The sequence below is a fragment of the Paroedura picta genome, chromosome 6, assembly GCF_049243985.1.
Source record: "Paroedura picta isolate Pp20150507F chromosome 6, Ppicta_v3.0, whole genome shotgun sequence".
NCBI lineage: Eukaryota > Metazoa > Chordata > Lepidosauria > Squamata > Gekkonidae > Paroedura > Paroedura picta.
The window spans coordinates 64,933,239-64,948,124 of NC_135374.1; the positions used below are offsets into that span (position 1 = coordinate 64,933,239).

The 14,886-nt window shown below is 42.4% G+C and overlaps 1 protein-coding gene and 1 long non-coding RNA gene across 7 annotated transcripts in view; one reads left to right on the forward strand and one right to left on the reverse strand.

Annotated features, from left to right (window-relative positions):
• KDM6A (lysine demethylase 6A) overlaps positions 1 to 7,914 on the reverse strand; it is a 177,149-nt gene extending 169,235 nt beyond the window's left edge. For 2 of the 4 annotated variants that reach the window (XM_077342853.1, XM_077342850.1), the window contains exons 1-2: positions 7,270 to 7,914; positions 6,889 to 6,952 (exon numbers count right to left, since the gene is read on the reverse strand). In XM_077342853.1, coding sequence (XP_077198968.1) covers positions 6,889 to 6,952; positions 7,270 to 7,433 — 228 coding nt within the window. In that variant the 5' untranslated portion in view covers positions 7,434 to 7,914. The remainder of the gene's footprint in view (positions 1 to 6,888; positions 6,953 to 7,269) is intronic. The other 2 variants (XM_077342852.1, XM_077342851.1) reach the window with 1 other exon arrangement.
• LOC143840001 (uncharacterized) overlaps positions 7,687 to 14,886 on the forward strand; it is a 64,608-nt gene continuing 57,408 nt past the window's right edge. For all 3 annotated transcript variants that reach the window (XR_013231967.1, XR_013231968.1, XR_013231969.1), the window contains exon 1: positions 7,687 to 7,791. This is a non-coding gene — a long non-coding RNA (uncharacterized LOC143840001). The remainder of the gene's footprint in view (positions 7,792 to 14,886) is intronic.

Genomic DNA, 14,886 nt, shown 5'->3' on the forward strand with positions numbered 1-14,886 from the left:
ACCAAGTTCCCTTTTAAAAACTGTGTTTGGACTTTAGCAAAAAAAATTTTAAACAACCCAGAAGTACTTCTGAATAGGCACAGATAAATTAGATATGAGCATTCTACTAAATTATAAGGATGAAATGCAAGATGGAAAACAGGTATTAATTAGAAGTGGCATACTGTTCTGAAACAGCTATGGATTTTAAATAAATGTGGAAAAACTACACTTCATTGACCTCTTTTCACAATATATCACTACTTTGTTACTGTGAATTTTTAAAATAATGGGAAATAGAAAAATACCTAGATCTAAATATTCATTTCAGTGTCAGTCTTCAAGTAGACTTGTACCCATCCAAAGGGCATCACTGAAGCTGCAATCTAATGCACACTTGCATGAAAGTAGATCTTATTTCTGAGTAAACGTACAAATGATTAGGCAGACCTACAGTCCTTTGCTTGTTTACTTGGAAGTGTCACTGAAGTCAATTTAATTTTCATCTACATGAATTCATTTAAGGGCACAGAGTGCACACATTCTCTAATAATTCCTATCATGTCTGCTTGTAAGATCACCTAGAAATAAACTAAGAGAGAATACCACTATATAAAGTTCAGCATCAGAAAACAAAATCAAACTTTTACTAATGTATTAACAGCATGTTTGCAAGAAGAACTTACATTCAAACACTACCTTACTAACTTTATTCAAAATAATATTACATACATCCAGTGGACCAGCTGCTGGTTATAAAATAGAAAATGTTCTCAAATTCACTCAATCCTAGCACAAGCATTAACACATTTCACTCCATGTTACTTTGTTTGTAAACAAGACTTCCCATTTTAAAATAGGTATATCATGTCACAACTGCCATACTGAGTACTTGACAAGATAACTGAAAGTTGAGTAAAAATGCAGCTATCATGACTACAGATGAGAACTTCTGTCCACTCATATAGACATCCATCTAAGTATGCAAAGGTAAAATATCACTCACACACTTTGGTAATATGTTATTGATAATAGTTATGTTAGCCTATGGGGATATAAGAGATCTCACAATTGCACAGATAAAACTTGCCATATTATTAATAGTCATATTTGCCCAAATCCATTCTTACGTACTGTGAACGCTAAACTTCAACCTATTTTTAAAATATAAACATATACCATCATACAGCATGCCAACACAAAATGTTGTTAGTACTCTAATCAATTATGTAAATAAATTTTACACTAGAATTTACTATATTAAATATTAATGTGGTGCATTAATCCAGTGTAATGATGCACTCACCACTCTGCTTAGTCAATAAACATATAATTTAACTCACAGTGGTGATAGCGTTTTACTAATATAGATATTCTCCAGAACTCAGTATAACATAAAACAAGCTACAATAGAAAAATAGTAGCCTGCTGTTCCACATGTACATAGAGTTGCTATACCAGAGCTGTTCCCTCCACTCACCCACCAAAGGCTAAGCTCAGACCAGGACAGAACAGTAATCAGCCTGCCCCATATTAGAAGCAGTTGCTCTAACCTACCTGAAGCAGGATACTGGGGAACTATTTTCAATAATTTTCTTATCCTATTTGTATTTCAAATGAATATGCTCTTATGCATTAGCGTCCAGTTGTCACATTCACATTAGTACTTTCCTTAATTAATAACAGAGAAATGAGTTTGTATTCTCTCCTTTCACTAGTAGAATACGGGGAAATCAGAGCAGAAGTATGTAAAGCACAGTTTGGCTATTTTGCTCTACTCAATTCAAGTAACATATTCCTGACTTTCACAAGAAATCTCCAAGTGCTTCATTATTATACACATAAATTTGATAAATGTGCACCTTCTGAAGCAATACTAAAAGCAGCATTGAGGCAATTCTACTTATTTATATTTATATAAATTTATGTTTATATAAAAAGTGTGATGTGATTTGGTAAAAACAATAATTTCTGAATGGCAACCCACATCATGAACTAGCAACCATATGACACTTAAAGACCATTTGATCCAGAATCTGCAAGGATGATCTTTAAAACTATAAGCCAAATCTTTAAAATTAAAGTCACATTATCACACATCTGAGAGGTACTTAAGCAGAAAACTCTATAAAGCCTATCCTAACTCACATGATTGTTGAGCTGACCAAATGGAAGCAGAGAATGTGGCAAGTCATCTCAGGTTCCCACTGGAGAGGAAATTGGGGTATCAAGTAAATCAAGCAAATTAATTGCTTGGGTTTTATCAGTTAAAAAGGGGACAAGGATAGGGATCAAGTGGTTTTCCATTACTATTATTTAAGACAAAATAAAACCCCACAAGAACATGGAGGAATTTCATTTCCCCTGACCCTCTATCTCCTCTTTCCCTTCAATGAAAGTTCCCTTAGTTTCACCCCTTTTGCTGCTTCCTTCTCACCCCCAGCCAACCTACATTTATTTGCACCATCTTCAGCATTCCCTCCTTCCTTCCCCTGGCAACCTCTCTCTGGGAAAAATCTGACTAAATTACCAGTTGCCAGTTGCTAAGCCAGACCTAGTTGCACAGTGCTGGATCCATGAGGACTTAATGTGAGGCACTCATAGAATCATAGAATCATAGAGTTGGAAGGGGCCATACAGGCCATCTAGTCCAACCCCCTGCTCAACGCAGGATTAGCCCTAAGCATCCTAAAGCATCCAAGAAAAGTGTGTATCCAACCTTTGCTTGAAGACTTCCAGTGAGGGGGAGCTCACCACCTCCTTAGGCAGCCTATTCCACTGCTGAACTACTCTGACTGTGAAAAACTTTTTCCTGATATCTAGCCTATATCGTTGTACTTGAAGTTTAAACCCATTACTGCGTGTCCTCTCCTCTGCAGCCAGCAGAAACAGCATCCTGCCCTCCTCCAAGTGACAACCTTTCAAATACTTAAAGAGGGTTATCATGTCCCCTCTCAACCTCCTTTTCTCCAGGCTGAACATTCCCAAGTCCCTCAACCTATCTTCATAGGGCTTGGTCCTTTTCTCTCCTTTTCTCTCATCTCCTCTTCCTCACAGTATTTCTACTGTCCCTCTTCCAGGCAACTCACATACCCCAGACCTTTCCTGCCTCCTTCTCTCCTTCCCATCCACCAATCAACCACTGCTCTCCCTGAGAGACTGCCTGCCTATACCCCCAAAACAGCCTTACGCTCCACCACCTCCAACTGGCTGCAGATCCCTGGCCCCAAAGAAGCACATCCTCAACAAGGATCAGAGCGTTTTCGGTCCTGGCCCCCAGCTGGTGGAACAAGCTCCCTGAAGAGATCAGGGCCCTGCCCAAACTTCCACAATTCTGCAGGGCCTGCAAAAGGCCTTCACCAGGCATTTGCTTGAGGCCGACTGACCCCAAAACATCTACTGGTTCCCCCCTCCATCACCCCCTTCCATGACTGTACAATCTGACCTACCCAAGGATTTTGTCAATGATACTGTCCCCATTAAAATATTGTTCTGGTTGATACGTTATGCTATGATTGTTATATTTGTTATAATGTTCTATGTAATTACTCTATGACGCTCTATGTAAACCACCCAGAGCTGTATGGAAGAGCGGTATAAAAATCTAAATAAATAAATTACTTATTTACTTTATTTATACTCTGCCTTTCTTCACAATCTAGATCCAAAACAATTTACATCATTTTTCCCTCCTCCATTTCATCCTCACAACAACCCTGTGAACAGGGGCAAATCGGTAATGAAAAACCCTGGAGAAGGACCCTTCCACCAGCCCATCATGATCCTGCAAAGAGGGAGAGAGAAAAGAGTTGGTTCTTATAAGCCACTTTTCTCTCAAAGTGGTTTACAATCACTTTCCCTTTTCCTCTCCCCACAAAAGGCACCCGTGAGGTAGGTGAATCTGAGAGAGCCCTGATATTACAAGCTTTGTCAGTGCTGCAGCGAGCCCAAGGTCACCCAGCTGTCTGCATGTGGGGGAACAGGGAATCAAACCTGTCTCGCCAGATTAGAAGCCACCTCTCTTAACCACTACACCAAGCTGATGCAGAAGAAGATGAAGTATAACCAACTGGCTGGGGGCTGCCTCCCTCCCTTAGGCAGGGTGATCCAGACACCCCGTTGCACAAAGATTGGATGGGCCTTTACTTCCTCACTTCACATGGGTCAGACTCGGCCCATCTGTCATAGAACTGGCATGGCGCAAAGACAGTGGCCCACTGGGAGGTATCCTGGTACTCTTAATAAACCAAGCCACCCTTGCCTGTGAAGTAAGTTAGGTTTAGAATGTGTATCTGGCCCAGGGTCACTCAGTGTGTTTCTCTGGCAGAATGGAAATTTGAGATCCTAATTCAAAACTCTAACCACTAACCCCACATTGGCTGTGAAACAGTAGCAAGTGGGCCATATTTGGGTGAATGCTGTCATCCTATGAGTTCTCCTCAAAGGCCAAAATAGCCCCTGCCCTTTAGTGACAGAAACCAAGCCTAGAATTATGTAAAACTGTTGTGGTTGCCTAACAATAGCCACTGAGAGTATCCATTTCTTAATGCTTCAGCCACTTCAGGCTAGTCCCCCCCCCCCATTTTTATTTATTTTAGATTCCAAATTTTTCTGCAAACCCTGGGAAATAAGAATTATCTAATAATGAAGGTCCAGAAGATGAATGTTACAATAATGTTTCCACAGATGTTCCATGTATTGTTCTTATGTTATTATGTAAACCGCCCTGAGCCCCCGGGGAGGGCGGTATATAACTATAATAAATAAATAAATATGGTAGTAAATCAAACTGAACAGATTTGGGTAGGATTCTAAATAAACTTGGATTTTTACATACAGCTCACAATCACTCTAACCATGATGTGACAGCAATTCTGTTGCTATGACATAAAAAACACGCTAGTCTGCAATCAGTTCTTATCTAACTACCTCAACCACAACTTTTGCCTGCTAGTAATCCATTCTAATGTTACTCTTAATTCCTTAAGGCCTGGGACATTACTCATCCAATGATAAGGAACAGCCATTTTTTGTAAGTTTATCTGCCCAGTTTTGTCATTCCTATTTAATTATCAATCCATGCTTTACTTATTTAAAACAGCCATCAAATTAATTAAAACAATAACAAGATTACATTATATAATGTTACAAGCATTAAAGCAACATTTCATGATTTCTGTGTCAATAGAGCTTCCAAAATTACAAATAAAGCATCCACACATACTAACTAATACCAACTACCTCATAAGAATGACAAGATCCCAAGCCTACCACTGTACAAAAGCAGGTGGCTAAAGATACGTCTTGCTAAAGAAATGCATGTAGGCAGTAAATATGGATGCTCATGAACACGTACTAAAAGTACATTAATACCTCTAAAAAACATAAGTTGCAATCCCTACAAGTATTTTTATTGTTCCTACTGCCAGGTTGAGTTCTAGCATTTAATAGTATAATCTTACTGTATTCTCATTTCTGAACCAATTTTACATCTCAAATCCATTAGTGCATGAAACTTTGAACAACCAATATGCCAGATGATGTACATTAAAATTAAAGTATTTAGTGCATAAATGTCTTTAAAGGCTGACTATTTCAAAACAGCAAGCCTAAGAAATATAGAACAGCTAATTACCTAAAACAAAATAATAATTTCCATGAACTGAAAAATCATGTATTCACAGAACACAAATTTTGCCGGTTACACCAAGATGAAAACACTGAAGTAGGCCCAAACAGATGAATAAATCCAATGCAGTAGACCACTGTTTTAAAATATGAGAACAGTTTCTTATACCCAGACTACTTAGTGACATGTCAAACATATGGTGAGAAAACTAGACATACTAATGTGTCTTTCCTACTATGTAATGAGTAACAATTTTTAATTAAATTGTCAAGTCTAGGCTCCATGGCCTTTCTCCATGGCGCTTATAAACAGCTAGATAACACTACAGGTAGATAATGTTATCCTCCAGCTCTGCAAATACAAGACCCTGCTTTAGCAAACCAAGGGGGAGGGGATAGAATCTTGGGACACAAATAAAATTTGTCTATGCAGCTAGCTGCTGAAAACTGTACAGTTCAGCTCATGTACATATGCATTCTTCCTATTTATTTCCCTGTTTATCTCCTCCCACCCTGCTTTTTCTCCTCCCAGTCCGGCCATCTTGGGCCGACAGGAGCAGCCATTACTTAGGCAAATGACAGGACTAAGAACTTTTTACAGAAACATTTTTCTTTAGCTACTCAGGTGTGAAACAACTTTTTCCCATTCCAGAAAAACAGCAAGAAGTGCCTTTCTCTTCCCTCAACAAAAAACTGAGAGACAAGTCACTCACTGAAATAAGTTTGCAGGCTTGAGGGAATGATAGAGCAAAAGAGTAAACAAATCATTTAGCCATCTACTCCTGAACTCTTTTGAAGAAAAGGGCCACATTTCTGTAAGAGAAATAGAATCAGGAATGGTGATTCAATAAAATCCATCTTCCTGGACAGCAGGAAAAGGGCTAAAACCAGGAGAAAACGAAGGTCCACAGTGGCAAATGACAAATAAGTAACATCCGAGCTTCTCCGGATTCCTCACAACGGCTGCTCCCAACTGGACAAACCCAGTCCTACTTCTGGGACTAAATCCAGAAAGAGACCAAAAGGAGTTCGCCACCCTGAGCACCTGATGGTGGGAGGGAAGGAGGAAGAACCACCTCTGGCCAGAGGCGCGTACCAAAGTAGCTGGAGATAGCTTTTCTCATCCGAAAGCCCAGGAGGAGGGCGGCCGGGCCGGAGACTCTGCTGGCCGCGATCTGAGGGTTTCCTGCCTCTGCTCTCTCCCTCCATAAACACACGCGCGCGGGGGGGTGAGGGTGGCTCCCTGGTCGGTTGCCTCCTCCCCCACCCCAGTCCCCTTACCTTTAACAGCAAGGCCTTCGTTCTGGCGCCATCTTCATGAAGCCTCAGAAATCCGAAGAGTCGGCTGCAGGCAGGCAGAGAGAGAGGTTGAGGGAAAACAGCGACGTTAGCCGAGAAACCCCCGCCCGAAATACACGCTTCATTCGCTCTCTCACGCCGCCTGGCAGGGTACAGCCCGCACTCCGGCCCAGGAGCACCACCACGGCTCGCTCGCTCGCTCGCTCCCTCACGCTCGCTCTTTCTCTCTCGCACACATTCACTCTTCTCCCGCACAGCCCGAGCGAGCGAGCGGGAGGGAGGGAAGGAAGGAAAGCGGGCAGGCAGGCAGGCAGGCAGGCGAACACCGGAGGAGCCGGAACCCGGAGGCTGCCGTTTGGGTACCTGTCGAGGCCGGAAAGGACTTCTCTTTCCTCCGCTGTCAGGCTGGCGAAGTCCTCCTCGCTCTGGCCGCTCGCTTTCCCCGCCGCCATTTTCTTTTCCTCATCACCGAAAGAAGCAGTAGAGGCGGCAGCAGCGGCGGCGAGCGACACTCCACACGATTTCATGGAAACGCAACGTAATTAACTCACGATCGCAAGGCCCCCCTCCCCGCGCGCCCCCAACACCCCCCCAGTGCTGGGCGGGGCGGGGTGCCCGACGCACACACACACCACCACAACTTTTATTACAACAACAACAGCCGGCAGGGAGGGTGAGGGAGGCGGGGGGAAGCCCCGCGGCTCGGAGGAGGAGGAGGGAGGGAGGGAGCCCCAGCGCTGGAGACTGGGGGGGAGAGGAGGAGGAGGAGGAGGGAGAGGAGGAGGAGGAGGAGGCTGCTGCTGCTGCTGCTGCTGCTGCTGGCGGTGACGGCGGCGGAGCAGAATGTTTACATCGCTGCTGAGCCGCCAGCCCCGGCGGCGCGAGGTGAGTGGAGTCGGGGTGACAGGGGCCCGCGCGCGCCCGCGTGCGGTGTATTTGTTGCCTGTACAAACTTCCCCAGCAGCTGCACAAAGTTGTTGTAATTGTGTCACACAGCGAACCCCACGCCGCCACCGTGACCCCCCCTCCCCACCCCTTTCGCCTATGCACACGCAGCCAATCGCCGCGCCCAGGCCTTCCCACGTGACCTTTGTTGACTTACGTCAGTCATAGCGCTCTTCTAGGGCTACGCTCGAGCTTGCTATCCGCGCTGCTTCTGCCAAGGGGATACAGTCTCCATTAGTTTGATTACATACTTCCGGTTTCTAATGATGGCGAGTAGAATTCTCCTTGTGTGAAACTGGAGCAGTAGATCAACAGGGGGATTGGGCGTTACAGTGATTTACAGTAGTCATGCTTCTACACCTCTGGAAGTCTTTTGAAAAGAGACCAGGGAAGAAAAGAAAATAACTACCCTCTGTTCTCTACTTAGGATAAACACGTCGAACCCTCAGCAAAAGTATAAATAGACACGTGGGACATCAAAAATGACAGGACTGAGAAATCTGCAGGGTAACACTTTAACCTTCCAGGACATTCAACAAGGGACCTCAAAGTAGCTTTTTTATTGCAAAGAAATTTTTTAAAAGACTAGAATGAGAGATAACAGAAATGAAAGTTAGTACAACACTCCAAACTAGGGAATCCCCAGGACTCAGAGCCTGCAAAATGAAGCTCTTCCACCAGGTCTTTGGTTGAGGCCGGAATCAAGATCAACAGGGTCCCTTCTCAGGCTACATTGTAACATCCAGCAAATCACTCTCCCCAGGTGGATAGTGGTTGTAGGGAGGGGAGGTTTATACCACCAGTCTTAGCTTATGTCTGATATCTGGTCTTATGGGGTTTGGGTTTTTTTTAATGAGGTTTTATATGTATTGTAACCTGGTGAGCTAGAAATCCAACAAATAAATAATGTGATTTAAAATCTAATTCTCTGGTCTTTGGACAGGAGAACAAACACAGAAGGGCTTATCACTTGTGGGAATAATTCCATGTTTGGTTGGAGATGGATGGGACGAGCATACCCTGCCACACATTGTGTTAGTATTTAAGGTGTTACTGGACTCTTGCTCTTTTCTACTGTGACAAACTAGCACATTAACCTATCTTGATGGGGTTTTACTTGTTGAATTGCTGCATGTCATCTAGATCTGTACTATGTTTTTATTGTTTCCTGACAATTAAAAAAAAAGTCAGAAATTAGTACCGACATTATAAGGGCCCCCATGCCTTTAAAAACATCAAAATAGACAATTTAGCTATGTTTTGCTGTGTCATGTAGGTCTAGTGATGTGAAAGGTTAGACCTGCTGGATTTCTGTCTGGTGTGAAACCTTGTTTGTTTTCACATGTTTCCCCAGTCAGAGTACAGCTATATGATACTTTTTATTTACATCACTTATACCATGCCTTTCTCCCAATAGGAACCCAAAGCATCTTACATCATTCTCATCGCTTTTATTTTATCCTCATAGCCATACACCAAGGTCGATTATACCTAGGGAGTGACTGACCCAGGATTATCTAGCAAGCTTCCTTGGCAGAGTGGGATTCAAACTGGAGTCCCAGATCCTAAACGTATATTCTAGCCACTACAGTACAACATGCTATCTCTCAGCATCCTAAATCCATTGATTTCAACATAGATCTGCCTAGGTTGGCTCTGAAAATCTTAGACCAACTAATGAATCCCTTTTTCATTATTTGGGCAAAGCTACCCTTGTCTTCTTATTGCCTCTTTTGATACCTCAGTTAAAATATAATTTTCTGAACAAATTGAGTCCAGGGGCACCTCAAAGTGTTCATGTGCATGCCCAGTTCTTGAATAAAACTTTGGTCTTGAAAATGCCACTGGACTCAAAATTTATTGCTGCTTCAAAAGGAAGATAATTTTCTATTAGTCAAATCAAGCCTAACTGATTGTTGTTTCAAATTATCTTAGTTGTATAGGCATTACTTCAGGAAGAGAGAAGAGGCTTTGGAAACGACTGCTCCTCTTTTCTTTTAACCCCCTTCCCTTGCCCTGCTGTATCCCATTAGCCAGTGAGGTGTGGACTCATAAACTGATCAAAACCAATGTTGGTATATGGTTTACAACGGCTTCGAAACACTTCCGCGAAGCGTACCCTCAGGCCCTGTCCGTTTTATCTTGAGGTGGTTTTGAGTAAGATTCTCACATGAACGGCTATGTGCTATGTACTTCAACCACTCGTGCCCCGCAGGTGGATGAGAGTAAGTAGTGCAGTAGTAAACCCGTACTAAAAACTCCGTAATATTCTTTTTATATATACAACAACTCTTTGCTTTCCACCCTCAAGACTGGCCCCATACTATTGGCCGGGAAGGAGGGATTGTGATTCGCTGCCAGTTACTATTGAACTGCTGATCAGTCAATCAAACGGCTTTGTCCGTTAGCTCCAGATAGCATGTTCGTATGCGCCCTTTAAGTCGCCAGCAGCAGCGGGGAGGAGTTGCTGACTGAGAGGGAGAGTCGGGGAGTTGGAGTGTAAATGGCGGCCGTGGGAGGGCATGAGACCGGTGGCGCGCTTGGTGCTGCTGCTGCTGCCAGGGATCCTTGAGTGGAAACTGCCCGTCGCTTTCTCTCGTTTCCCTCTCCCACCTAGATGGGGCGCTGGGGGGGGGGTGCGGTCTCAGCGGCGCCGTGCCCCCTCCTCGCCTCTCTTGGGGCTGGGGCTGGGCGTGGCTGTCCTGGCACCGACGAATAATGATGGCTTCCCTGGCGGTGCTATGTGCGTGTGAGGAGGACGGGGGAGAGGGGTTTGGAGCCGAGCCCGCCGGAACGCCTTTCGAAGGGAGGCTCGTGAAGGGGCAGGTGCCCCGTGGGCCTCGAGACGCCGTTTGGGCGTGGAGCAAGGCGGCCTTTCGAGCCGCCCTCCTGGGCGGGCGCAGCCGTTCGTTGGGCGCGTTTGCAACGGCGGCGACGAGGAGGAGGCGCATTTCTCAGTACAACGCAGCGTTGTTGTTTTCTGAAGCCAAAAAGGAACTTCTTTCACCCGCACTCCCGGCCAGCAGCAGCGGTCGCGTTTCCCTTCTCTTCTACCAAGTGGGTCTAGGGAGCGGCCGGCGCTTGCATAAGACTTTCTTCCGCCTCCCACAACAACAGCTATGAGATAATGGCGCGGTCCTCCAATCGTTGCCCCCTCCTCCCCAAAAAAGTTTATTCGAAATTAAATGGCTGAACCGGCGTCTGCTGGCCCACTGGGAGTGGATGACAAGTGTCTTTTTCTAGGGTAGTGTTCGAATGTGATTTACCTTTGAAAAAGTCGTGTGGGACGTCTCCAGGTGGTGAAGAAGAATATGCATCAGTTTTTTTGTTTTTAAGTAGGTTCAAAAGATCTCATGAACGCACGTATAGGTTGTCTTCAGTTGATGGCCTGCAAAATATGTACTTCATCTTTTGAGCTTTTTACTCAGCCATTGCATCAAGTCTTAGGCATAATTATCTAAAGTTTGTCAAAACAGGGATGGGAAGTCTAACTTTTAAGTAAGCAGCTTAGTGTAACTATTTTGAGCTTTTTCACTTTTTTAAAGGAGTACTCTTTTAAAATGTGTGCTTCATTCTTACTATTGTTAAGATAGAAACTCATTTTAGAGATGTTATGTAAATATACATCTGTCCTAAAATGTTTTGTCTGGCATAATTACCTGTGTAATTTTGTGCCATTTTGATACATAGACCTTTCCTCTTAGAATTTTTGAACTAAAAGTTTCTTAAAATTGTGCTGTCAGATGGTCATGTGTTACATTGTTGCAATAGGTGGATACTGTCTGTCAATTCCACATTTTCAATTGGGCCTAATGCCTATAAGACTTTTAGCAAACAGACAATTGTTGAAATATTGTGTATACTTAAATCTCTAAAATATTTTAATTTGATACTTAGAATTAGTCTCTGTGTGCTGTTTAAAACTTACTTATTTTGCATTGTCTGTTGTTTCGTTTTACTTGTTGGATAAGAAAATAAAAATTCATTCCTTTTGGAAGTCTTTTAACCCCAAACCAAATTATTCTCATGTATTGCATTGCCAGGTTAAGTTTAAAGTGAAGAGATGTACCTGTAAATGGAAATAAATATAAGCTTTTACCTGCAGGATGAGCTGTGCTCACATATGCTTCATTCTTGTTAGGATATGCACATGCAGTGAATTGATCCTTCATATGATCTTCTTGATTATTACCATCTCTGTATTTTCCAAGGGTGTCTCAAGACCTGGACATATTTATCTGTTTTGATGTTTTATATGGTTACATTTTTAAAATACTATTTAAAATATTTTAAGATTCTGTTGAAGTTGGGGAGGCATTTTATTTTTTGCAATTGTGAACTGGCCCTACTCTGAAGGGGGGCAGATTTTATAAGTGGCAGAAGTTCATTTATAAGTATGGTAATTAAATTAAAATACATGGGACATCAGTTATTGCAGATCCCTTACCCATGAGCTATTTATGTGCCTAACAAAGGAAGATGAGAAATGGCTGTCTTCTTGTCCTTATTGACAATGTTCTGTTTGATTGAAGAGGAACATGCAATCTAAATAATGACAGTTATTTGAATATCCTCTTCACCTTTTCTGTTGTGTTCACAAAGGTGTTTAAATTTAAGAGATTACTGTTTCATAAGGTAGTATTCAGCTGTGTTCAAAGAGTAATCATCTGGGACTACTAGTTAGTTCTTTTAGAAGCGTGCTTAATCTAGATCAGAATAGTTCACCAAGACAGCATTTTTTAAATACCTATACCTTATACAACATGATCTTCTGCAACATAAACTGCCATCTACTTTCTGCACTTCTATGCTGCTATCACCTTCAGGGCATTTTCCCTCAGACCCATACTGTTCTTCCTGCCTCAAGAGGCACTATCTACTACAGTTCATCCTGTCACTTTCTTAATTTATTATTTATTAATTTATTATATTTATATACCGCCCTCCCCAGGGGCTCAGGGTGGTTTACATAATAACATAAGAACAATACATGGAACAGTCTGGAAAAAAAGACAATAGCAACATTGTTTGTTTTTGTCTCCATGGTTCCTTCTGGCAGCCCCTTCTTGTTCTTCTTCTCCATAATAGCATTTTGGCCATTCTAGGTGTTATGCTAGGCAACAAAGCTCAAGTACTCATACCACTCAGCTTTGTAACACTTCCTCTCCATGAATTACCATGCTGAAGCTATGTCTGTATATAAGGAAGGTAAAATTGTGTGTGAATGAATTCAGATGTCAGATCTGGTTTTGCAAAAAAAAAAAAAAAAGTGAGGAAAGGATGGTAAAAGGACTGGTATTTTTGTAAAAAAAAAAAAAAGGATACAAACTGTTTTGCATGCAGAACATCTCTTGGAGGCACCACCCATCAAAGCAAGTGGCTTCCAGAGTTACTGGTGCCATCGCTGCTGCAAGCAAAAGTAGTCTTCCTTCCAGAACAAGAGCTGGTTGCTTTGACTTCTGGCCTTGCTTCTGCCCGTCCTCACTTCCTCACTCCAGCTAGGAGTCTGCTTATGCATCTGATTGCAGAAGCCAGTGAGTAGACTCTTGAGTACTAACTTAGCAGGGAAGCTTATGGATTTCCCCTTCTCACATCTTCCTCCAGCCAAGTTCCCCACCCTCTGGCTGCCACATTCATGGTATATACTCTTTTCCAGGTGGAAAGCTGCCCTAACTCTGTCTACTTGCCCTTTTTTAGAGGGCTCCCAATTTTTAACATATTAAAATTAAAACATATTAGCAGGTGTATATTTAAACTTCAAAGAACTGTGTTTATTGAGAAATAAATATAGTATTCATTGAATTTAGGATTGCAAATTTACCTGGTTCACAATCCAATTTTAAAAACTTTCCCTAGCCTGTATATATAGCCCAGTGATTCTGAGAACTGTAGAGCAGGGGTAGTCAACCTGTGGTCCTCCAGATGTTCATGGACTACAATTCCCATGAGCCCCTGCCAGCAAACACATGAAAATCTGGAGGATTACAGGTTGACTACCCCTGCTGTAGGGGCAGGGGTCTCTTCTTCACCGTGGGCGAATTCAAAATCCCCAGCTAACGGCAGCTAGAGTGGAGTGGATTTAATGGGAAAGGAAGGAGTTAGGCCCTACAATTATACTACTCATATTTTCATTTATTCAAGGATAACATTGAAATTCTATACCTGCTGCTCTGCTGAAATCCCTGTAAGATGTCAGCAAAAGGAAGTTCTATTTCAAAGAAATGAAAAATTGTGCATGAACACTGTGTCTTTAATGAAAAACTGACTAAGTACTTATTTATTTTAAACAAGGATAAAGCAGTTTGCCTGGTATGTCTTGAAACTGTCTCAGTATTAAAAGAGTACAACACTTTGAATCCTGTCACAAGAACTACTCAATATATCAAGGAGAGGTGCGAGTGAACAAGATAAACTCTCTTAAAATGTTTTTGTAGCAAAATTGTTTTAGAAAGCATGTTGAATAGAACCTGTCTACTGTGAGGGCCAGCTATTATGTTGCTATTGCTGAGAATGGTAGACCATTCTCTAATAGTGAATTTGTTAAAAAGTGCATGGTTAAAGTAATAATGTGCCCCAAGAAGGTATCTTGTGTTAGTTGTGTCAGTTTATCTGCACCTATAATCACCAGAAGTGTTGAAGAAGTAGAAGAGTTGCATATGTCACTGGTTGTCAAGGCAAAAAGTTATTGATATTTTTTCTTTGACATTAGATGAGAGCAATGACATTACAGACAATACTCAACTAGATTCCAACTTCAGAATTACAAAAGAGTTGTGTGCATTGCAGAGTTTGAAAGGCACCACAACTGTAGAAACATTCCTAAAGGTGTGTAAATTAGAAAATCTTAGTCTGGGATAAATTAAAAAGCAGCACAACTGATGGTGCCAGAAATATGGTGGGAAGTAAAATGGTTGTAGATGGGGAAGAAATGGAGATAGTGACAGATTTTATTTTCCTGGGCTCCAAGATCACTGCAGATGGGGACTGCGGCAAAGAAATTAAAAGACGCTCCTGGGGAGGAAAGCTATGGCAAAT